This window comes from Octodon degus, unplaced genomic scaffold (genome assembly GCF_000260255.1).
Source record: "Octodon degus isolate 3935 unplaced genomic scaffold, OctDeg1.0 scaffold00124, whole genome shotgun sequence".
Taxonomy (NCBI): domain Eukaryota; kingdom Metazoa; phylum Chordata; class Mammalia; order Rodentia; family Octodontidae; genus Octodon; species Octodon degus.
In genome coordinates this window covers 2,331,838-2,357,853 of record NW_004524700.1, presented here as the reverse complement: position 1 = coordinate 2,357,853, position 26,016 = coordinate 2,331,838, and the positions used below count along the sequence as shown (strand labels likewise).

General features: G+C 35.3%; 1 protein-coding gene across 2 annotated transcripts in view; it reads left to right on the top strand.

Moving 5' to 3' along the window:
• The window catches only part of Fem1c (fem-1 homolog C), a 24,539-nt gene extending 406 nt beyond the window's left edge, over nucleotides 1-24,133 (top strand). Inside the window, exons 1-3 of one of the 2 annotated variants that reach the window (XM_023700557.1) lie at nucleotides 121-209; nucleotides 692-1,384; nucleotides 19,646-24,133. In XM_023700557.1, the coding sequence (XP_023556325.1) occupies nucleotides 841-1,384; nucleotides 19,646-20,955 (1,854 nt within the window). In that variant the 5' untranslated portion in view covers nucleotides 121-209; nucleotides 692-840 and the 3' untranslated portion in view covers nucleotides 20,956-24,133. Of the gene's footprint in view, nucleotides 1-120; nucleotides 210-691; nucleotides 1,385-19,645 lie in introns of those variants that run through there. The other variant, XM_004640590.3, reaches the window with a different exon arrangement.
• The last annotated feature ends 1,883 nt before the right edge of the window (nucleotides 24,134-26,016 follow it).

Below are 26,016 nucleotides of genomic sequence, written 5' to 3'. Positions count from 1 at the left end.
GGGGGCCCGGGCGGGAGGCGGCCGGCCGGCCTGCGGGCTCGAGCCGGGGGAACCGCGGGTCCCGCGGGCCGCGAGTGTGGAAAAGGTGGAGGCGAGGGCTGCGGCGGGTTCGTGGGGGAACCACAATGGGGCGGGCGAAGTTAGCGACTAAAAAGCGGCCGGATTTCCTGAGAGCCTCGAGGAGTTTTAGAGGAATGGACAGCTCACCAGTAAGGATTTTGGCCTTATGTGGCCAAGGAGTGGTGCGTCCGACTTTTTTCCTTGTGGAGACCTTGCTGGCTGCGGTGAGGCCTTCCCAGCTTTGCGCCCTTGGCCGGCGCTGCCCTGCGGACGCCGGAAAGAGCAGCCCTCTGGAACCCGTCGCCGCTCTGCCGCTTCGGGGGAACTCTCCCTGGGCGTGTGCGGAACAGAAGTAGAACAAAGCTAGGCAGGGGAGAGCTGGAGACAGAAAACCAGATGCCTGTAGAGTTTAAATTTTCCGCACACGGAAGAGAGACTGCCGCCCACAAGACACCTGGGATTGGTGTGAACCCTTTCCCACTTTGGCGGGGGGTGGGGGGAGAAGAGTAGTTCCTAACGTAAGGCTTTTTTCCTTTTTGCATTTTCCCACAGAATTAGAAATTAAGGAAAGCAGAGTAGTGTTTTTGCGGTAACCTATGGAAAATTCAAACTGCCACTTTTTTCTTTATAGTTTGGTGCTCTTGTTGGAAGTCAGTAGGAAAGAGCATATCTACGTGGTTTTATCTCCGTTCTGGGATCCAGTGACTTGCCTGCATCGACAGTTAAGCTGGAGCTTTGCTTTGAAGGATAAATAAAACACAGCCACTCATCTGGACATAAATGGATCTAAAGACAGCAGTGTTTAATGCAGCGCGGGATGGCAAACTCCGGCTTCTTACGAAGTTGTTGGCAAGCAAATCCAAAGAGGAGGTTTCCTCCTTGATTTCTGAAAAAACAAACGGGGCTACGCCACTTTTGATGGCTGCCAGGTATGGACATCTCGACATGGTGGAATTTCTCCTAGAGCAGTGCAGTGCCTCCATAGAAGTTGGGGGCTCAGTCAATTTTGATGGCGAAACTATTGAAGGGGCCCCCCCTCTATGGGCTGCTTCTGCCGCAGGACATCTGAATGTGGTCCAGTCTTTGTTAAATCATGGGGCATCTGTCAACAACACCACTTTGACCAATTCAACTCCTCTCCGGGCAGCGTGTTTCGATGGTCATTTGGAAATTGTAAAGTACCTTGTAGAACACAAAGCTGATTTGGAGGTATCAAACCGGCACGGACATACATGCTTGATGATTTCATGTTACAAAGGACATAAAGAGATTGCCCAGTATTTACTTGAAAAGGGAGCAGATGTTAACAGAAAAAGTGTTAAAGGTGAGTTTAGTATATTTGTTTTCATTTTGTACGTGTCTACCGCTTAAGTTTGATACATTATTAGTATTGATAGACCTGTTTTGATTTGGTATCTCATTGTGTAATCTTGTTAAATGTTTCTTTAATATTTGATAGTACATTGAGTGGGAAAAGATGTGTCAGTATATTAACCAGCATTTTCTCTGAATTGGTTCTCCTGTAGTTACAGAGCAAATTAGTGGTAGTTGACTTGAGCGTTTCAGCTTATGCTTTAATGTAGGTGGAAATATAATACATTTTTATTGAGCTTTTTTTTTTTTTTAGAATAATCTAAGAGTAGCAGCTACTATATTTAGTGAGTCATCATGTTGTTTGTTTCTCCTTATGCGTGTCATTTGTTACTATGTGAGGATAGGATAAGCCAAACTGACCTGAAGGCCTTAATATCAGTGGAAAAGAAGGGTGTCTGTTCACGGATTCCATTTTACTTGTAGTCAGTAGAAAGTCCTCTTATGTAGCTACTGTAAAAATTGTGTAGCAAGAAAGAAAACAGGTTTTTGTTTGTTTGTTTAAACCACTCTGGTAATGGAACAAAACAAGGACTAGGTTAAGCAAATGTGGATTTGTTGGCTAGCAACAATGTAAAGACCTTTGTTCCTAAGAAGAGTTTAGGTTCACAGTCCTGTGTAATTTTCACTGCTTGTAATAGACTGAAGCAGCAAATGATAGTTTAGAGTCTTTAAACTTTATTTTTTGGGGAACTGGGGATTGAACTCAGGACCTTGCACTTGCCAGGCAAAAGCTTATTTTGCTGAGCTATCCCCCTAGCCCTAGAGTCTTTAACTTTTAAAAGCAATTGTATTCATAGCATAATTTTAACACTTAAAAACTTTGTTTTTCTTAACTATCTTGAACAACAAAGTGATTGACTTCCTAATTGTCAAAAACTATTATTACAAGTTAAAAGGAGTATACGTACATGTTAAAATATGCTCAGATAAGCAATGTAAGTTGGTTTATAGTATTTACAGTGAGAAATGTCTTGTTACCCCTGATTTCTAGACCTCTAACCTGGGCACCACACAAAGTTTTTGTCTTTCTAGAGCTAGTCTATACAAAAAAAAAAAAAAAACCCCAGACTTGTCTGTGCTGCCCTGTATCCTGTTTTCCCCCTCACCTGCTCTTCTGTCTTCATTTTGTTAACCATAATTTATCTTGGATGTCATTTTAACATATTGCATTCTTGTTTCATGGCTATGAAGTATTTCATTTCATGGATGTACATAATTTATCTTGTTTTAGGTCACATTCTGTACTGTGCTTACTTATTTATTTACTGGTGGGTTTTTTTGTTTTTCTTTTTTTGAGGTAGGGTCTCATGATGGAATTTGCTTCTGTAGCTTAGGCTGATCTGGAACTCCACAGTGATCCTTCTACCTCAGCCTCTGCTGGGATTACAGGACATACTGTGCTAATGTGAACAATGCTGCTTTGAACCTTCTTTAACAAAAATATGTCTTTGCACACTTGGGTGAAAGTAGCTGTAACTTGGTGTTGCTGAATCAAAGTGATTTGTGATAGTGTTTGGTTTGCTAATCCAGTTCTCTTGGATTTGTCTTTCAGAGATGATAAGCCACACACTTACGGGGCTGAACGTATTTAACTGAATGTATTTATTGAAGATTTTTTTTAAAGGGTTTATTATAAAAATGACCCAATTTTCTGGATTTTTTAAGAAAATTTTCCAATGTTTTTTACAACTATAATACAAATTTCACAAAATCTCAGCAGAGATAAGCCTGCTAAAGATGTTTCTGAATTTTGCATTTAGTTTTTATTTTTCATGCTGTACTATAACATACCTTTTTAGATATATTTGTTATCTTTAATTCAGTAATTCTGATTCTTTAGTTTCAGTAACTATACTTTTTTAATGAGTTTTACATTGTTTCTGTTTTTTCAGTATGACAAAAATTGTTTTCTGTAAACATTCATTTTCATGTTTTTTATTTGTGCTTGTTATTATCTTTAGAGGTAGGGACAGAAACCACCATCCCTTTTCTTTTTTAAAAAAGAAACCATTCTTTTGAAGAATTCTTAAAGAGCCCAAATAACTGTTTAACTGTGTTGATAGAAATAGAGATAAAGGCTCCTTATTTAGGCTTGTTGCATTTCTTGGGGGTTCTTATTCAGAGTACTGATAAAATTTAAGTCAAAGTGAGATGTTTTGGTCTTATATCATTGGAATGATGAATATTGGTACTATTTTGCTTAGATTTTTCAAAGCAACTTTATATGCTTCTGGAGATGCATTGTGTAAAATTAAAGTATGAATAACTCATTTTTGTAAGCATATTCCCCTAATGAATTGTGAGTAATGTTTGATTGCCTTTGAGCTATTTAATTTTTTTTTTTTTTTTGTACCAATGATCAAACTCAGGACCTTGTGCTTGCCAGGCAAGCACTTACTCCACTGAGCTATCTTCCAGCCCTCTTTTGAGCTATTTAATAAGAATGGTTTCTTGTATCACCAAGATCATTTATGGCCTTTTATGTGAGGGTCTGTGGTATGTGCTCCCTTTTTGTTAAATAGTACACTAATTCTAAATAATTTTCCCTTAGTATCAGTATCTAATATGCATGACCTTATTAAAAAACAGTATAGTATATATAGTATAATGTGTATATAGTATAATGTGAGAAGATGGTTTCTAATTTTCAGATAGCCTGAATTTCATATAAGTACACATATAGAGATTGTGTTATTTCTTGAGCAGTACTTTTATCTTTTCATAGTGATGTTTAATCTTAACAGTGTTTCCTTACAAATGTTGGAGGCAGACTCAAATATGTTTATGTCCTCAGTGCTGATTGTGCAACTCATTCCTTGGTAGTTGTCTTTTGGTGGTGGAGCCACAGTGAATGTTTGAAAAACAGGAACCACTTGAAACTAGGCAGAGACACTGGAGAAATAGCAGGTAGTATACCAGGGAAGAATTTCTCTCACAGTTTTTAGCCCCATCCAAGAAGTAAAAAATATGACAAAACTAAGGATAAAATAGATTAAACTCTGTCTGTCTGTCTGGCTCTCTCTTTCTTTCTCTCTCCCCTGTCTCTCTGTCTCTGACCCTCTGTCCCTTTCCCTGACCCTGTCCTGTGTCGTCGTCCTGTCAGTCCTCCCTGCCCCCCTCCACATGCACTGTGGCATGGCACTCAAACCTAGAGCCTGCTATCTATTAGGGTGCCACTGACCCACCTCTTATCTCCAGCTCAATTTCTTAGGACACTTGATAAAAGAGTTTCGTTAGAAATAGTTCTGAAAACTACATTGTAAGCTGCACTTGAGTGCTTAAATATAAAATGCATGAAGCCAGCTATGGCAACACATGCCTATCATACCAGTATTCTGGTAGGCTGAAGCAGGAGAATTGCCAGTTTCAGGTCCAGCCTGGAATATCAGCACTTTTAGGAGGACCCTGACTCAAAATAACTAGAAAAGGGTTGGAGGTATACCTCAGTCTAAAGGCTTTAAATTGAATTTCCAGTCTTAAAATTCCCTCAAAAAGAAAAAAAAGCACAAAACTTCTATTTTACATTACTTTTTAACAGGCAGTTTAACATTTGAATATATTACTTAACTTCTTTCCATTACTTTTTAACAAGCTCTTGGCATTTTGAACATGTTTTAACCCAAAGATGGCATTTATACTTCCTTTGGGAGAACATTTCTTGAGTCCCTCAGTGTGTTGGGCTGTTAAACTTAGGATATACAAAGATAGGTAAGACATGATATCCCTTCTCTTGAGGTTTGATCAGAGACAGGTTGAAAGTAACTACTTAAATTACAATATGCTACATGAAACAGTAGTGCTGTTTTCCAGTAGATATTTAGAAATAGGTTATCCCTAACAGTTTATTACTTGAGGGGACAGTGTATTCCTTCTTTTCCTATAGCATTTTAAGAAGGGAGGAAATCTTTGAGACATTCAGAAAACATCTGTAGTTTCGCATTCAGAATAACTATTTTTTGAGACATTTGAAGACCTCAAATCAGAAATGAGTAGGTGTAACCATCAAGACAAATAGGTAATAGGATATGTAGCATTTTGTTTAGGCAAGGAATTGTGTTGAACTTTTTCAAGGCTATGGCATATAGGATCTAACAAGGAATGATATAAACAAGTGTAGAAGAATGTACTGACTAGAAATGCTTCATGAAGAAAATGTAAAGTTAGCCTTGAAAAGACTTGGTGGAATCTGAATTTTAATAAGAGTTTTCCAGGCTTTGGAAATAGCATAAAGGAACACTGAGAAATAATGCTTGGAAGTAGTCATAGAAACTGGGAAGTAGTCATTTGTGGACCAAAAGGGATTTATTTTGAGTTCTAGGTGAAGAAGTTTAATTTTATTTGTCATGTGGTAGAAAGCTAACAAAAGATTTTCAGCAGATGAGTAACTGAGATATATGTATTTATTTAGAGAAGCTCATCTAACTGTATTCTACCGAACTGGCTCTTTGACACTAGAGATCTGGTGTTTTTAGCCTAGGCATTCGGAATAAAATGTCAGGTCCATAGTGGGCAGTTGTAAGTGATCTTGTTGAATGAACCAGTTGCCTTTATGGCAAGTATCTTGCTCTGTAGTACTTTCTGTAGTGAGGTAAATAGATCCATGACAACTTAAAGTAACAAAGGTAGTAATTGTTAAAAATTAGTAATACAGGTAGAAAATGTGGTAGGTGTTCGAAAAGAAGAAATCTATGTAGGTATGTGACAGGTTGGTTAGCATTAAGATTTGAGATAATTTGAGTGGGGTTTTTGTTTTTGCCTTTTTTCTGTGGAAATTTATTAACATGCATAAGTGGAGCGAAAACACTGAACTACTTAGTGTTCATGATTTTTGTTCAATAATTTTTCATGCTTGTCACAGTTTAAAAAAAAATTTCCTGTCTCCTCTCCATTTGTTCTCTGAGGGTAGCTCAAAGCAATAATAGTACAGGCGTTTTAAGGTATAAAATTTTTATTTTCCCCCACTAGAAGTATACAAATGTCCTTTTCTGTTTCTTTTTTTTAAGACAGGGCGTGACTGTGTAGTCAAGGTGGCCTTGAACCCGATACATAGCCTTGCAGCGATCCTCCTGAATGCTGCGATTGAGGGCTTCTGCCATCATTTTTAGCAAAAATCTCAAATGAAATCTCCCATATATTGAGATAACATACTAAGATAATGATTATTGTGAATGCACTAATATCTGAGAGTGCTGAAAGCAACAATTCCCTGTTTATTTTTTACTTTGAGAGTTCTCCACTATTGGTAATTTCATCATATCTATTTGTAGGGAAAAGTAAGATAGGGAAGAAAGGGACTTAAAATTTCATTGTACTCTCTGACATGTTTTTATTTTAATGTTTAAATAATTTACTTATTTGATTTAATGTTTAAATAATTTAACAATGAGTACTGTTGAAATAAATTGAATTTATTAACATTTTAATCTCAAATCTTTAAATTGTTCTATGTTACTTCCTTGCCCTCTTGTGTCTCTTGGCACATTTTTCCATTCTCAGAGATACTCAGCAAGCTAACTAAATAAACCAAGTTGCAGATAATGTATGAATTGAGTTCAGTAGAAGATACTCCTGTAGTATTTTTTTCCCTGAAGACTGGGTTTCAAGCTGTGACTTCTCACAGAATTGAGCTAGATTAGTGAGGATTAATAATCCTGGAATAGCTACTGGCATTTCTAAATTGTTAGCGGCAGCAACTAAGAGAATTGTTTTACTTACCGACCTTTAGGTATGTATGCTCCCTTTCTTGAATTTGTGTTTATTAAAATTTAATGAATTAAGTATGTTTGCTTAAAACAATTCAGGAAGCCCTTGTATTGTAGAAATTTATGTTCTTTTTTTTAATATTTATTTATTTATTTAGTGTGTGTGTGGCCAGTTCAGCCCACCAGGGGGCGGGGCTGGCTGGCATGTGGTGCTGGGGGATTGAACCGTGGTCTCTGTGTTTTGCTTAGCTTAGCTTGCTCCAAGTAGGTGCTTTAGACCACTGAGCCATCTCACCAGCCCCGAGAAATTTATGTTCTTAAGACTTATCTATGGATGGAAGATGGAGGTGGAAAGGTAGAGGGTACAGACAAAGTCACATGGGTATAAGTCTGACATTTTTATTTCTTCTTTATGTCTTGTTTAGGAAGAAATTTGATAAAATAGGGAACCTGAAAACTAGAACAGCTAGGAAGGGAATTCTAGTGAAGTCTGATATGTTTTTAGTCTTTAGATGAACCTTTTTTGCCTTTTTTTTTTTTTTAAGGGGTATTAGTAAGTGTTCTTATTACTTAGCTTTCCTTATAAGCCTTGAAATTCTACTTAAATCAAGACCCATTTTAGAAGCAATTCCACATCTTGTATCTTACCTCTGGATGCAATTATTTTTTAGCATTTAACTGTAGTATGTGCTCAGGGACTGCAAATTTCTATATTTTTATATATCAATGCCTCATTTAAAAAGATTAATGAAGGGAGGGCACATAATCTTGGCAAAATTTGCTTTTAATTCTTTTAAGTTCCTTTTTAAAAACCCTTGTACTTGAGTATCTCCTGTAATACACATGGAGAAGGGAAACATTCAGAGCAGAGAAAGCTACCTACTCCTTTGGTAGCCTAAGCTATTTCTATTCTTACCTCCCTCAATGCTTATAAATTAATTATGTCAGAAATAAACTGTTTTCAGCTTTGTTTTGAAGTTGTACTATTATCACAGCCCCTATCTTTGCTAGTGAATCTCTTCTAGACTTAGTTCAGCCCATCTACAAAATTGAAGAAGAGTAGGTTAGTGGCAAGCATTAGGCTAAAGAGGATAGATGAAAATTTCTTTGCATTTCCAGACAAATTATTAAATTATAAGACTTTCTAATTGCTGCTTCTATTAGTAAAAAATATACTTTTATCAGAAACACAGGTATTTTGATTTTAATTGGGTTTTTGAGCAGCTTTATTGAGATTAAAGCAAACACAAACTACTCATTTAACGTGTACAACTCAGTATCACCACAACTTTTGTAATTATCCCACCCCCCAAAAAAACCCATGTCCATTAACAGTTACATCTCCCTCCTTCCTTGGCATTTGTACTAAACAACCACTTATCTCCTGTCTGTTTATAGACTCACTGATCTTGACATGCGGACTTAATATGTGGTCTTTTGTAACTTCTTTGACTTGGCGTAGTTTTCAATGTCCTTTCATTTTGTGGCATATACTTTTATTGCTGAATAATTCACTGTAGATACCACTTTTATCCATTCAGCAGTTGCTGACATTTGATTATTTTTACTTTAGATTGTATGAGTAATGCTGTTATAGATAATTATATACAAATTCTCTGTATGTATGCTCTCATTTCTCTCAGGCATATGCCTATGATGAATTAAGCCATGTGGTTAGCTGTTTAACTTTTTGAGGAAGCTAAATTGTTTTTCAAAGCAGCTATACAGTTTATATTCCTGTCAGCAATGTAGGAGGATCCCAGTTTCTCCACTTGTTATTACCCTCCTTTTAAAATGTACCATCTTAGAAAGTATGAGGTGGGGCTGACCAGATAGCTCAGGGACTAAAGCAACGACTTAGGCAGTTGCAGTGACCTGGGGTTCAGCTGTCCGGCCCTGCCCCTGAGGCACGCTGAGAGAGTGAATGAGACTGCGGTGGCACAGGCCTGTAATCCCAACACTTGGGAGGCTGAAAACAGGAGGATCAATTTGAGTCTGACTTGGGTAGTAAGACCCTGTAGACCCTGTACTAAATACATTTAAAAAAAAAAGTATGAAGTGTTATATGATTGTGATTTTGATTCATATTTCTCCAATGGAACATTTATTGTTTTTACAATACAAGTCCTTTATCAGATACATGATTTATAATCATTTGTCTCCTTTTCTGTGAATTTTTTCACTTTTTTATAGGAATTTGGATTTTTCTTTTCCAGAATGATTTTTTTTTTAAGAAATTTTGACTGTGGTTCACTTACAATGTTGACTTTTAAACAGTTGTTAAGTATAAAGTAGGGTTTACTGATACCATTTACTACATAAGAACTTTTTCTTGGGGTAGAATTGTGTAACTGTATACACTATATTCACCTGCTTTAGCATAGGTTTAAATTTAGAGTCAATAGGAGGGGTGAAATTTGATTTCTGCATAGTGTAATAGGGATGTGACATTGAACTTACATGAATTGATATAGCTATTAGGCATTATGGCTGTACAGTATACAAAAAAATAGGATGTATCCTGTTTTCTTTCTACTTATGGAATTGGCATGAGATCACTTGGAATTATCCCAGATAAGTGTAGTCAGAATAGGCATTTTACTATGGTGATTTTGTGTATTAAAGTTCAAGAAACACTATTTTGACCACACATAAACACAAGTTTAAACCATGTGATGTTTTTACAAACAACAAAATCTGTTAAGTTATATATTGCTAGAAAAACAATTTAGGCCATTATAGACTGTGTTTGTTAAATATTTTAAAGTCCTTATGAATACATTTTTGGTTTATTGAAATGATCAATTAATTCTGCTACTTTGGTGGTTAATTTAGAAACTGACTTAAATCCTGATCCTGGTGAGAGTTTTAGTAAACATACTCAAGGTGCAATATTTATAAATGCTATATGGAGTTTTTTATGTTTTAGGTGGTGTAATAATCATTACCCTTATTATTCACTGAGACATCTGGTTAGGATGTAGAATCCTTAAACCTCAGGCTATTTCATACTCAAAATTCTGATGTTTTGCAGTTATATTGAGAAACATATTGACCCCATGCACTTTGATTTCCAAAGTTGATCAAGAATTTGTATTTTGACTGCTTGTCATGGCACATACTTGTAATCTAGCATTCAAGAAGCTGAGGCAAGAGCCTCACCATGAGTTCAGAGCTAGCCTTAGCTACATAGTGATTTCAGTACCAGCCTAAACTGCATAATAAGACCCTGTCTCAAAAAAAGAAAAAAGAATTCTTATGCCTATTATTCAAAAATAATGATAGATATGAGCCAGGTATGATGGCTCATATCTATAATCCCAGCACTTCAGAAGACTGAGTAAAGATGAGTCTCCCAAAAAAATAAAAAGGACTGGTGATGTAGCAAGTTAAAATCAATGAGGTATCACTTGAGTTTAATGTATGATCACTTTCCATAGCATCCTTCCCACAGCATTGCTTTCCATAGTGGCTATCCCACAAGCATCTCAAAGAATGTGTCTATTTATCATTCTTCCAAATTTCTTAGCACTGTTTTTTTGTTATGTGGTTGAATGTTAATGTATTTGGGCTGGGGTTATAGCTTAGTGGCATAAGCGACAGCCTGGCAGGCCCAAGGTCCCAAATTAGATCCCCAGTACCACCAAAAAAAATTTTTTTTTCTTTTGTTGAAGTTGATTCACTAAATTCCAAAGCTAAATATCCTTTAATTTCATATGGCATATCTGATAGTTTTTATTTTTGAATGCTGTATTTTTATATTTCTCACTTTGAAAATAACAAAAAGAAGACAAAAAGAGGTAACTGAAAAAATCTTTTGAAAGTACAACCATTGTGTTATGGACATTTTAAGAGATGCAAAACCCAGGGGAAATTCTTGAGCTGAATTAGTAAGAATTCAGAAATTTTGTTATGCACAAAATGTTTTATTCAGTGATATTGCTTGTCAAAAGTTAAGCATGATTTTGTTGTGCTTTGGCATGTAATTTAACAGTTACAGAAACATAGTAAGTCAGTTTTTAAATTTAGGTGTTGCAATAACTTCATAAATTATATCTAATGTATAGCATATCTAACACTTCAAACAACTGATAGACTAAAATGTTTATGGTAAGTACAACAATGCCTATTGTTGTAAAGTATTTATATATAGAAAGTAATACTAATCCCAGAAACTAAAATATAAATACAGATATCATTTTTTAAAAAACTTATTGCTGAGCAAGGTGGCACATGCCTGTAACCCTAGCACTCAGGAAGCTGAGTCAGCAGAAGCAGAAGAGGATCTGGGTGAATTCAAAGCTAGCCTGGACTACATGGTGAGACCTTGTCTCAACAACCTATCCCCCACCCCCAAAAAAGTTTGTGAATTGACAGAAAAAAACGTTCTTTTTACCCAGATGCAGAAATTATAAAATTAAAAAATTTCAGTGCTAGGAAGAATACTGTGAAACTGAAACCTTAAAAAGTTTATCCCTTTTTAAGTGAATTGAAGATGTGTATGAAGCTATTTGTGATTGTTTTAGCTAGGCATTATTTTTTTGACACTTGCTTATCGAGGTATAATTTACATGTAATAGAGTCTATAATATTTAGTTCTGTGAGTTTTGACAATAAAAGAAACTTCCCTCATGCCCTTTTATAGTTAACCCCATCCTAGACCTCATTGATCTGTCATTTTTTTAAGGCACTAATTGTAACAGTAAGATTCTAAAGTAATGAAAATCTCCACCCTCTAGAAAGCATTTATATAAATCATGGCGTATGCCTTTAATTTTAACTATAAAACCATTAATAAGTACATACTATCTATGTAGTTTATAGTGGCTATGCAGACTTTAAGATGATAAAAGGCCTAAGATGTAGATGAAAAGCAAGAAAAACTTCAATATGTACTGATTTAAACTTTGTCAGGCAGCCTGCCAGTTATCTCAATTATTTAAGTGCCTGCTTATGCAAACGCAGTCAGGCACAGGATACCTCAGTTCGAGAGATGAGATTTGAGCGAGCTAGAGCTTCACATGCCTTACCAGATCCACCCTTAAGGCAGTCTGAGTCAGCCCCCCCCCAAAAAAATGCTTAAACTTTTTCAAAATATAGGGGGCTAGGGAGATGGCTCAGTAGAATAAGCAAAATACAATACGTAACAAGACTAAGAGGCTGAGCACCATGGGGCATTCCTGGAATCCCAGCACTTGAGAGGCTGACACAGGATCACACCAAATTTCAGGCTAGCCTGGGCTACATAATCAGTTCAAGACTAATCTGACGTACATAGCCCTGACCTTATCTCAAAAAGAGACTTGGGGAAACACACAAAAATTACATTTTCTTTAAAATTATACCTTTTAAAAACTCTTTTCTAAATATTAAATAATGCTCAAAGCTGGACTCAAAACCTTGTCTTTTAGGGCTTTCTAGGACATTGACAGTGGAAAATATAGTAGTAGTAGTATACTTATGTTAGAGTAATTAAGAAGACCCCCTCCTTTTTATCTTACTTTTTGATCTGTTTTTTTTTTTTTTTTACTCAGAAACTAAATTTGAATCATTTTTTATGATATCAATTATTAAAAAATTAGAATGTACCTTAGCTTTAGCAGTGCACTAGTTGGTGGAGAGGGAGGGGAAGGAGATGAGAATGAGAATGTGTTATGTCCACGTACCAGCTACCCACCATAGATGTATTCCTAATGTACCATAAACGTGTACTAATAAAAGAAACATAAATAAATACAGGCTCTGTACATTTGAAGAATAGGCAGCTTAGATAGAAAACCTATTTGTGGAGCAGTGATAATGTGATAAGGTATATAATACTATAATAGTATCTATTAATATTGAGTATCAGGATAAGCTAAAATTATTCACCAGTCATTTTCACTGTCAAATTGATATAGTATAATCAAAGTGGCCTCTTGGACTACCTGAAATTCCTAGTGAAGCTGTGAAGACAAGAAATAAAGAAAGTAAAGAGCAGAAGCATAGAAAAAAATGAACATAGAAAGAAATGAACTAGTGCTAGGAGAAATACTTAGCATGGAGTAAAGTGAGGCGTAAGCAGAATATTCTTTATGTTGGTGGTAATATCTTTTTGAGCAGGTGCTGGCCCTGGATTGAGATCTGGCCTGTTCATGTTTAGTATCTGAGACCTAAGAAATTATTTTTACATTTTTTTGAATGGCTTAAAAGAAAACCAAATGCAAACTATGTCATAATACATGAAAATCACAAATCAAATTTCGGAGTCTGTAAATAAAGTTTGGTTTGAAGACAGTCATATCCATTAATTTAACATTGCCTTTGGATACTTTCCTTCTTCTTGGCAGAGTTCAGTGATTAAGACAGAAACCTAATGGAATACAAAACTTAAAATAAGGCTTTTACTACACTTTAGGTGAGTTAGATTCACAGTGTCATTTATACTGGAGATAATGAGAAATTAGGCTGGAGAAGTAAGGTAAGGAAATCTTTTAGAATCCACAACATATTGTATGTGTATCCTTGATAGCCAAGATTAAGGTTTACATCACATAACATGTTTTCTTAAATTAAAGATTTTGCAGCTACCCTGCGCCGGCGGGACCTACTGGTCGCAGCCCAGGCGCAGCGTGGGTGAGACCCTCTTCCACCCCCTGGGGACGCCCCCCTGACTCTGTAGTACCCCCCCACCCCGCCCGCCGAGTAGGAATTTTTGCCATGTTCCGGGAACCCCCAGATCCAGTCCTAGCCCAGGCCCAGTGAGTGTGTGGGAGAGCTGCCTCTTCCCACTACTGTACCTTGTCCCCTCCAGACTCAGCTCAGGCCTGGCATACAGGCCTGGTTGAAGCCCTGCAGCTGCAATCCCTGCAGAGAGTATAGGGGACAGAACCACCCTGCTAGTCCAGGAGCAGAGCATCTTGCCAGGGGGGCACAACAGGTTCAACCCCAAGGGTAGCAACAGGAAAGAGCTGAGCACAGCAGCCAGACCCAAGACAGGCACAGCTGGATAAATCCAAGCTTTGTAGATCTGCAACTGAACTTCAGTAGGTGCTAAGGTTATAACTACAACAAAGATCTACAACAAAGGTCAGAAGACAGTGCTACACAAAATGATGAGAAGGAACAAAATGCAGTCTCAGACCCCAAGCCCACCCGTAACAAGTGCAGAGGACACTAACACAGAACAAATTGGGAATCACACAGCTGAAAGCAGTGAATCAACGGCTTCTGAAATAAACAGCTGCAGAAAGGTATAGAGGAACTCAGATTGGAAATAAAAAAAGAAATTCCTGAGTTAATAACATCTGCAGTAAAGAATCAAATGCAGAAACATATGGAGGAAACCCAGTGCCCACCCACAAAAAGTGCAGAGGACAGTAGCTCGGCTCAAATGTATGAATTAATAGTGTTGATAGTAAATAAGCAACAGCAGAAAGTCATAAAGAATCTCTGAGTAGAATTCTTTTCTACTAGCTCAGCTCAAATGTACGAATTAATAGCGTCGATAGTAAATAAGCAACAGCAGAAAGTTATAGAGGAACTCAGTGGAATTCTTTTCTAAAATTAAAGATTTTTTTCTTGTTACCCTCATACAAATTTTCTTGAGAGTCAGTGTTATACAGACTTGAAAGCCATCATAAATATTTTCAGCTGTTTCCTTAGAGAAGGCATGAAAGCTCTGAGTTGGAGAGAGATGTGATTGGTTGACGTTTTATTTTGAGGCTTGGCTTTTATTAGACAACTCTCTGGAGTTCAGTATGACTGATATTTTTAAAAAATATAACTTCAGAAGTGATCAGTACACTGAAGTGACATTTGGTAGACATGAATTTGTTTTATCACTCATTTTTCTGCTTTGTTTGTACCTTACATAATTATAAATAGATTAAGAAGAGCAACAGATAGTAAATACAGTTTGAAAGAAAAAATGGTAATGTGTTTACATCTTTTGATAATAGCTCCATTTTATTAATTTCTTCTACTTTTTTCTGGAGTTTACTATTTTCATAACTTCTTGAAATGGAACCTAGTTATTTTAATAACCCTTTTTCCTTTTTGAATATGTACATTTAAAAATACATATTACCCTCTAAGCAGTTTTGACTGTATTTCAAAGTTAGTGGTTTTATTTTCATCCAGTTGATTTACATTGAGCATTCTTTGATCTATAAATTATTAGTGTATTTTCTAGTTACTTTTTTATATTTAACTTCATTACACTCTTGACATCTTTTGAAATTGATTTAATGGCCTACGTACTTACTGTTTGTTTATATTCTATGTATTGTTGGAGGGAAAAAGATTTTTTGTAGTTGAGTTCTTAATATATGTCAGTTAAAGTATGTTTTCTAAGTTTACCTATCTGAGAACAGTGTAATCAGTTGTACTGTTTATAGAATGTGTCTGATTTTCCTTGTAGTTCTGTCATATTTGCTGTATATAATTCCAAGTTTATACTGCTAGATGATAAATTTAGTATCATTGTATCTTTGTGCTTTTTATTTTATTATAATTTTTTCTTATCTCTATGCATTTTACTTTAAAATGTATTCATAATATAGGTACAGAATTCTGACTTGGCTATTATTTTCCTGTGGTGCATCTAAGTATCATTGTGTGTTTCCTGACTTGTTCTCCTTGGTGAGAATATTGCTGTTCTTGTATTCTTTTCCAAGTTGCCTCCTTTTCTATTTTAATATTAGACATCTTTCTTTTGGTTAGTTTTTTTATTGTGTATATGTTTATCTTTTCACTTTCAGTATTTCTCTGTCCTTTTTAAGATTTACCTTGTATGCAGAATGTTTTTTCCAACTTGGTATTTTTAGTCAACTTTTATCATTTAATGGGAACATATAGTCACTTGCATTTAATGTAATTCATTATACATTTGGATTTTAATCTACCTTGTTTACTGAGACTTACTTGTTTTACCTGTTTTGTGTTCCTTTATTTATGTTTTGTTTTCTTTTGGATTTTTTTTTGTTTCAGTTTTCCTCTATTAGAATATAGTTGTTTATGTACATACTTTGAACTATTATTTTAGTGATTACTCTAGATATTACTGCTTTAGCTTACCAAAGACTTAACAAAAAGTTCAAATCTTAGAACAATTCAGAGATCTTAGAATATTTGACTCCAATTACTTTCCATTTATTCTATTGCTGTTAAATATTTTATATATAGTATTTCATGAGAGTATTTATTTAGATTTATCTACTGATACATATTTATGCCCTCATCTCCTAGCTCCCAGGTAGCTTCTGTTCCTTCTGCTTGAGGCATTTAGATGTTAATAAATATTTTAGTTTATCTTTTTTTCTCTATCCTAAGGTAGTCTTTATTTCACATTTATTCATAATACAGGTATAGAATTCTAACCTGGCGTTTATTTTTCTGTGGTGCTTCTAAGTATCATTGTGTGTTTCCTGACTTGTTCTCCCTGGTGAGAACATTGCTGTCTGTGTATTCTTTTCCAAGTTGCTTCCTTTCCTCATTTTTTGGTTTTAAATTTTTTCTTTGTCCTTAATTTTCAGTAGTTTTGTTGTTGCAGTGTGCCTCGGTGCAGTTTTCTATTTAATACTTTTGGTATTTGAAAAATGTATACTTTATCGTATAATCTTTTATTAGCTTCAAAATTTCTCAGCCTTTATTGCCTGTTTTTCGTTTTGTGTTAAGTAAACGTGCTAGGCTGTACTATATCCCCAGTTCAGACTTTACCTCTAAATATTATTGCCTCCGTTTTCTTTTCTCTACAATTCTGTATTTAAGTATGCTAACTCTTTGGCATTGTTCTGTCTGGTATAGACTCCTGTTTTCCATCCATGCTTTGTCTCTATTTTTATCTGATCTGTGTCATAGTTCACAAAATCTCTGTTCAGCTGTGAGTAATCCAGTTTTGAAACCACCCATTGGGTTTTTCAGCACTAGAATGTCCATTTGTTTTTGTAGTTTCTAATTTTTTGTTGAGTTCTCAATTAAAAACTCATTGAATATACTAAGCATTATTTGAAAATCTGTGATAATAGTATTATCTGAATCTCTTTGGGCTTTTCTTTCAGCTTTTATTTCTCTTGGCTTTTGTTCAAATTATTTTCTTCTTTTTTAAAAACTGGGTATGTTATTACACACTGTCAATATAAAATTTTTTTGAACTATAGTGATAATATATTCCTCTAAATATTGTTTATATTTGGTTTCAGCCTTTGGTAACAGCGATACTGATTTTTTTTTTTTTTTTTTTTTCTGGTACTGGGAATCAAACTCAGGACCTTGTGCTTGCCAGGTTTATCTATTAGTAGCTCACTTTTAGTTGCTGTGGTGCAGCCCTGTAGAGCTGTAATACAAAGCTGACAAATGTTCTCACTTTGGTATTGGTGGGTACAGCACAGTAGTAGGAGTGTACAATACCAACAGGCCTCAGGTTTAGTTTCCAGTGTACAGAACAAAGAAAAAACAAAAGGTCTGAGTTTTTGAGCTGTACGTTCTAGAATTGGTGAAAGCCATTGTGGGAAAGCTGCCCTAAGTTCTAAAATTTGTCCAGTTTTCTTTCTTCTGGATTTTGTCTGTTATATCTAAATCTTGTCAAAGAAGTTTTTAAAATACATTTTTCAACTTTCCTAGTTCTTAGTGCAGTTTTTTTTTTTAGCCTTCTTTATTTTTTTCTGTATGTGGGTGTATTCAAAATATACATATTCTAGTTTTTACAGAAATAACGAAATTTAGTAATTTAAAAACTGGCTTTTGCTGCCTTCTTGATTTTGTCACTGAATAGAGAATGCCATCCAACTCTTCCTTTCTATTCAGATTTCTCTTGACTTACATTGCCTATTTCTTGGAAAAAAAAATAATAATTTCAGTTCAAAATGTTTCTGAGTAAATATACTTGAAATAATAGTTTAGTTGCAATTATTTCAGATAAATGAACTGATAAATTATGGATGTTGTCTGTGCTTGGTTACTTTACACATTGTTAAAACATTTTGTCAGATACTTCATTGTTTGACATTCTGGGTCAGAAAAAAACACAACCAGAGTAATTATATAGTTCCTGTTGATACTGTGGAGGATGGAACAAGGTAAACTTATGAAAAGATTTAAAAGTCCTGCATTTTTTTGTGTAATTCTAGCTATAAAGTAGATTTGTTATTTGAAGTATTCAAGTTTAAGCCACTTCAAAGATATAAATTCTATGAAGGGTTACTCAAAGCTGCCTCTGGTTTTTGGAGGTACTTCACTGTACCATAATAATCATGGTTAAGATTTAGTATCGTGATACTCTATAACAGATAATAAGAGGAAAAAGCAGGGGTGAAGTCTAAGTAATAGATAGGGTAAGAGTTTTTATGCCCTCTCCCTCATGGTCAGAACACGTTCTTCCCTTGAAATGAAAAATATATGTGATGTTTCTGCCCAGGGAAACCCGTGATAGGCCCAGTACGAGAACTTTGCCTAGCATACCTAAAAAAGCAAGTGTTTATATTTCAACATAAACTGTAGTGCTGTTACAGTTTAGACTCAGTGGGCTGCTGTTATCATTTAGGGAAGGTTTAATCTGTTTATCAAACTATTCACTAGGTAAATTTTCAGCTGCCAGACAAGGGTCAGCCTTGCAAATAGGTCTTCTATGGAAGCCATTCTCAGCCTGTGTTTAACTCTTTTCTACAGCCATGCCAATTCACTGTCTAAATTTTCTACAAACATTGTATGTAAATGTCAAAGGTCTGCATGATAATTTGTTTTTATAATTAATAAAACTGTTCACTATTTGCTAGGTAAAATGCCTAATGTTTATAATGCTTAGTGTGTTTAGTACAGACTTACTAATGTGCCAGTGCCTGTTGTCAGTTTTGTGTGGGAAGAAGAGGACAGTGTTAGAACATTCAGTACATCTAACAAGAATGTTGAAAACTTAAATTACAATGGGAAATAATCCATTATGAAAGGACACTTCAAATGTCTTCTTTTTAAAGTTCATATTAAGCCACCCACATATTTTTAGATTTCCGTGGATTTATTTTCCTAGGAGACCTTTCTGGGGGAAGTATTTTATAACTTAAGAATTTTGGCTGAAAAAACTGTAGCTGAATTTCACATTCAGACATTTAAAAAAAATAATTTCTGACCATTGTTTGAATCAGTTTTAGATGGTTTTCTTTCATAAATGTGGAAGTTAAGCCCAAAAAGACAGTCAGCAAACTTATGAATAGCTGGTTGTATTTCATATGTTTTTAGTAATGTTAATGAAGACTACTGAGAGGACATGGATTAATTTGTCTGTAGGTATCTTTGCTTTTTATACCTAATTTGGTATGTTACTTTTTCTGTAATTTTAGTATTTTCTTTAGCTCCTGCTACATATTAGATGATAGTTTTAAATGCTAAGGATAATTATTTTCTCCTTTCTAGTCAAAATATGTCATACTTAAGAGTGGCCTGCTTCTCTTTAGGTTCTAAATTACATATATGTATTATATTATATCCTGGTCCCTCAAAGTATTGTAATTCTTTTCTTCTTTTTCTTCTCTAAGGTAATACTGCATTGCATGATTGTGCAGAATCTGGAAGTTTGGACATCATGAAGATGCTTCTTATGTATTGTGCCAAGATGGAAAAGGATGGTTATGGCATGACTCCCCTTCTCTCAGCAAGTGTGACTGGTCACACAAACATTGTGGATTTTTTGACACATCATGCACAGACCAGCAAGACAGAACGTATCAATGCTCTAGAGCTTCTAGGAGCCACCTTTGTAGACAAAAAGAGAGATCTACTTGGGGCTTTGAAATATTGGAAAAAGGCAATGAACATGAGGTACAGTGATAGGACTAATATAATTAGTAAACCAGTACCACAGACATTAATAATGGCTTACGATTATGCCAAGGAGGTAAATAGTGCAGAAGAGCTAGAAGGTCTTATTGCTGATCCAGATGAGATGAGAATGCAGGCGCTGTTAATTAGAGAACGTATTCTTGGTCCTTCTCATCCTGATACCTCTTACTATATTAGATACCGTGGAGCTGTCTATGCAGACTCTGGAAATTTCAAACGATGCATCAACCTGTGGAAGTATGCTTTGGATATGCAGCAGAATAATTTGGACCCTTTAAGTCCAATGACTGCCAGCAGCTTATTGTCTTTTGCAGAACTTTTCTCCTTTATGCTACAGGATAGGGCCAAAGGCCTGCTGGGTACTACTGTTACGTTTGACGATCTTATGGGCATACTGTGCAAAAGTGTCCTTGAAATTGAGCGAGCTATCAAACAAACTCAGTGTCCAGCTGATCCATTACAGTTAAATAAGGCTCTTTCCATCATTTTGCATTTAATCTGCTTGTTAGAAAAAGTTCCTTGTACTCTAGAACAGGACCATTTCAAAAAGCAGACTATCTACAGGTTTCTTAAGTTGCATCCAAGAGGAAAGAATAACTTCAGCCCTCTTCATCTCGCTGTCGACAAGAATACTACGTGTGTAGGGCGGTACCCAGTTTGCAAGTTTCCATCTCTGCAAGTTACTGCGATATTGATAGAATGTGGTGCTGATGTGAATGTCAGAGACTCTGATGACAATAGTCCCCTACATATCGCTGCTCTGAACAACCATCCAGACATAATGAATCTCCTTATTAAATCAGGTGCACACTTTGATGCCACAAACTTGCACAAACAAACTGCTAGTGACTTGCTGGACGAGAAGGAAATAGCTAAAAATTTGATCCAGCCTATAAATCATACAACGTTGCAGTGTCTTGCTGCCCGTGTCATCGTGAATCATAGAATATATTATAAAGGGCATATCCCAGAAAAGCTGGAGACCTTTGTTTCACTTCATAGATGATGATTTGACTGAATTTTAGCACTGTTAAAGCACGAGTTGGTAACAGTTGTTTCATAAATGAGCACTGTTGTGATAACACCAGCATTCATTTAGCTTGATATCATTGTGCTCTCATTGGCTAATGCATCGTAATCATCAAACTTACAGAATTGGTTTCCCAGTATTTAATATAAATATACCATATAATATATTGTTTGTGAATTATTAAGAACTGTAATATCATACCCAAATTTCTAAAATTGTTTGCCAAAGGCTTATGATTCTGGGTGTTTTTTTTGTTTTGTTTTGTTTTTGTTTTTTGCTGTTGGGTGTTTGGGACAGAGTTAACTTTTTCAGTGGTATCTTTATACTTTACTGGCTTGTGAATTTTATACAATTGAAGATCTTTTTTTTCCTTGCTTTTGCCTTCTCTTCTCCAAGCTTTTCTAATTCCTTTTTTTCTTCCCCTAACCATTCCTACTATTGTCTTTCCCTCTTGCAGATCCATGCTAGGTCTTACAAATCTTATGGACTTGTTACTACCATTTCCAGTTACCATAAGTGCTTTATCTTCTCTATGCACCGGCTTAAACTTGACTGTTGTATGTTAGTGTGTTTTCTATGCAGCAGTTAGTCAACTTCAATTCAAAACACTGTCCTCTTAAGTTTGTTACAGTGTTCATTTTATGCAAATACTCTTGTAGCATGACAATATTTAGAGCTACAGGTTAGCTGAGCTCAAGTTTTTATTATTTTTCCTCCACATCTCAAGATTCTTTCTCTAATCCACAGAAATTTTTGTGTGCTAAATTTGGGAAACAAATCTATTCTGACTCATTAACCCAGTTGAAATTTAGGTCTGTCATCTTAATATATCACACAGTAAAAGGAAGACTGTAAAGTGACCCACCTTTCATACTGCTCCAGCATTGTCCTGCTTGTGCTGATAGTGTGACTAGGTGTAAGGAATTTGCTTAAATTTTATCTCAGAGTTTATCACACAGCTTAACAAGTCATATTGAAATACTCAGTCACTGAACTGCAAATCACTTTTAGTTACAAAAAGAGCTAACGCATGTCAGTGGCATGATGCTTGCCAAGCCAGATCTAGGCATCTAGGATAATTAAAGTATTTTAGTATGCAGTTTACTACCATAGTATCAAAGGTCAGTAACAGTGTTCTTTCTTTCTTCAAGCTTATGTATACTTTAAAGGTAACTTGCATGAATTACTTTGGTCTCGATTATTTGTCACCTTAAACACAAAAGCTTACAGTGCTTCCTGTTCCTGTATTGAGAGTTAGTTTTGCCTTCCTTTTTCTTTTTCTCCCTATTTCTTTCCCTCCCTTCTCTCTCCCTCCCTCCCCCCCTCCCCCCCCCAGTTAATGCCACAGAAAGGGCTCTTTTAAGTGAAAAGTACTAAAAATTATTCAGGTAATTATCATTCAGCACTTTATTGTTATTCAGAATAAAATTTATGATGACATATTTGCCCTGCAAATGTCTTACTAAAATTGTTCTGAATAAAAAGTTCCTTATTGATTTGAGAAAAATTCAGTTTACCTGTGAATTTAATGAGCTGGATCACTTTCTTGGATTTGGGGGCTGACATTCTCAGTGTTGATGTAATGCTATTTAAAACGTCATTGCAACAGTGACAGGTTTAGCTTCATCTTTACTCATTCAATTGTAATGAAGAGTAGTAAATGATAACAGTCTTTTTGGTTAAATAGTTCAGGTTTAACTTTTTAAAATATTTACTAATTGGTAAATTAATTTCACCACTTAAATGGATTAATAGGTACATACCAACCTTTTGATGAAGAGATTTTAATTTGATGAACTATTTGAGCTGCCACACATAAAAATAATTTGTGATTTATATTCTATAATTCTAAAAATATCAAGTATTGAGTTCATTTGCCTCTAACCTTGTGCTATAAGAATTATATATGCATGAGTTGCTTTTTTAAGGAAGAAATCTTTGCCAATGTAGTAAATGTACATTAGTTGAACTCCATATGAGAGTGGAAATGGCAATTAGAATTTTAAGTGATTTACTGTTACCCCTTCTTTTGGGTGTAGGGTGGGACTTACATGTTCTTAGAGCAAGGCACATCTAACACTTTACACGGGAACTGGAATCTTGCACCTCTAGCATAAAATAAGGATTTCTTTAGTGTTTTCCATCACTAAAAACATAACTTCAAACTAACTAGCTCTCAGTCTTGATAACTGCAATGCCTTACTTCAGTTGGATACAGTTCTGTATTTGCTTCCTCTGAAGAGGCCTATAGTAGCTTTGAAAAATCAGTAGCTCAAAATTTTATTGTAGAAAGAATTGGTTAATAAATGTAACCTCAAATACTCTTTTAAGACCTTCATCAGAAAGTAGTCTGAATAAAATAAAATCCTTAAATTTGTGTTTTTAAAACCACAAATGAAGAAGTTAAATACTTAGTGAACTAATTATATGAATTTAAGTCAAATGTTACACTATAGTATGATGATATTGGCTGGAGTTAATGTTTAAGTTTTTACTCTGTTTCAACAAAAATGCCCTGTTAAGGGCCTTCTGAATTTTAGGCATTCTGTAAAGAAATGTTCATTTTGCTCAGATAATCAATCTACTTTCTCAAGACAAATGTGCTATAGATTTTAAGATGTTCATTTTCTTATCCTTTACTCAAATAGGCATAAGTCTAAATCAGCAGAGATAATTTGGAGCCCTATATGACTTTGAAGTTAAATGATTCTTCACTTAAAGTGACTACCTTGCTTTGTTATATTTTGAAGACCCATTTACTGTGAGTTGGAAAAACTGCTTGGGTTATATTTGCAAAGTAGTTCTTTAAAATCATATTACTCAGCAAACCTTTGGCTGAATTGCTAACTATAATCTTAGTTATTTTTCTGGAAATTGTAAGGGCTGGATGAGAGAACATATTGTTGTACACTGTAACAGCAGCACTATTGTTTGGATCTTTAATCATTTTAAAATTTGATAAGCTAACTAACGTCATCATCTTTTTCTTTTTATGCTCTTGTGTATCACTAAGTAGTTTTTCTCTTGTCAGTTCCCATGTGTATTTTTCAAAAGAAGTACTGTATTCAGATGCCAGCCAATAAATTGTCACACAATGGATAATGATACTCCACCACATTCATTGTAAGGCTTAATAAAAGTAAATTTGCACCGAGCTTAAGTGTACACTTATTAACTCCTAATACTCAGTGGGTATTACTTAAAGCATATGATGGTGGACTCCTTTTTCAAAAACACCTCCATGATCATTTTGTGAACTGAGGAGCTAGGTTGGTCTTAATTTGTTTTTCAGTGGTTTGTTACTAGTACAAGAAGTAAGTTTTATATATTCATATTTTTAAATCATAAAATCTGAGGAGTCTTTGTCTTATGTCTGAGTACTTAATACTACAGGTTTTAATTGACTTGAAAAATGTTAGCCATAATTTCTCAATTATTGTGTATAAATTGAAGTAGTATTAACAGGTATTTTCCTTTTGAATCATTAATATATTTTATCCATGACAAGTTTTAAGCTTTGTCATCCTTTTCAAAGGGCCCTTTTAAAGTCTTACCCCTATTCTGTGGTTTCGTGATTATATCCACCACCACAAGTATTTAAAAAATCTTAGAAAATCTTTAAGGACCGGGAATGTAGTTCATTGGCACAGTCCCTGTCTGGCAAGCATGAGTTCAGTGCCCAAAAGGAATGAATGACAGAAGAAAGAATGAATGAATCTGTGAGGAAAAGAATTTTAATAGTCTAGTGTTTTTCTCTGCTGAGATAAATTTCTAGTACCCAAAATTAAAGGAGGAAAGGTTTATTAATAGCTCACAATTTATAGATGTTAGTTTATAGTTAGCTGGCCCTAAGGTAGGGTGGCACAGCAGAGGGGTAGCATAGGTGAAACATTTCATGGCGGGGAGAAGGTAGCCAAGCAGCACAGTAGTAAACAAGCAGTTCTGAAAATAGCTCTCTTCTGTCCCTTATATTCTGTCCAGGCTACCTGCCCTTAGGCCAGGTAGCACCTACACTCAGGATGGGGCATCCTCAGTTGTATCGCACCATGAATCAATCCCACTATCACCCATCGTAGCTCCAGCTACTTGTGACAAGCTCCACCTATGACTACATGAGGTTTTGGGGTTAACAAATCTGAACCAAAAAAGTATGCTCTCAAAGTATTTCTCCAGTGTACTATATTCACTTCTGTACTATTAAATACACTGGTCTTTGTTAAGAAGTTTGGGGCTTTAGGAACTAAATGATTGGTTCACAGGTGCTGTACTACCTTACTGTATGTATATTGGGAAAGCACTTGTAAATAAGATTTTCTCATAAAATTTTAGCTGTATATAATTGTGCAAGTTTAATTGATTTTCTTAATATGTGTGTTTGATTCCAAAAGTGCAACAGTAAAATTCCCTGACTTTAGAGAAATTGAAAACTCAAACTTACAAAAATATATGATTGAGGCATTCCCACTAAACAAGAATTTGATAAGTAGTAGCTCTACTGGCACAATTAGAGTACTTGTTAGCCATTGCATACTTTGATACATTTTGAAAGGTAATTGGTTTAAGGCCAAGCTGAACTACATAGTGAGATGTATTATTATTACCAAAACTAAAATGGAAAGATGATTCAGTCTATTGAAAAAACTTAAGAGTGGTAAATCTTTAACAAAGTTCTACTTGATGTTTTTAGACATATTTGAACTAATTAGCTACTTCCATTTAGACCAAATAGAATTTTCTTAACAGGTTTTCCCCTTAGCTAACATTATAATCAATATTCATTGGTCTTAGAGTGATATTTTTGACCTTTCATCTTTGTAATTATCTTTGTAGAGTATAAAGGTATAAAGGATACTTGTAATGAGACATAGTTCTAAAACTTGGTCCCCTGATTATTATTTATGTATTTATTTTAAGACAGGGTCTTACTGTGTAGTTCAGGCTGGCCTTGAACTCAGTATGTAGCCCATGATGATCCCAAACTTGCAATGCTTCTCCTACCTCAGCCTCTGAAGTGCTGGGATTACAGGTACAGGCCAC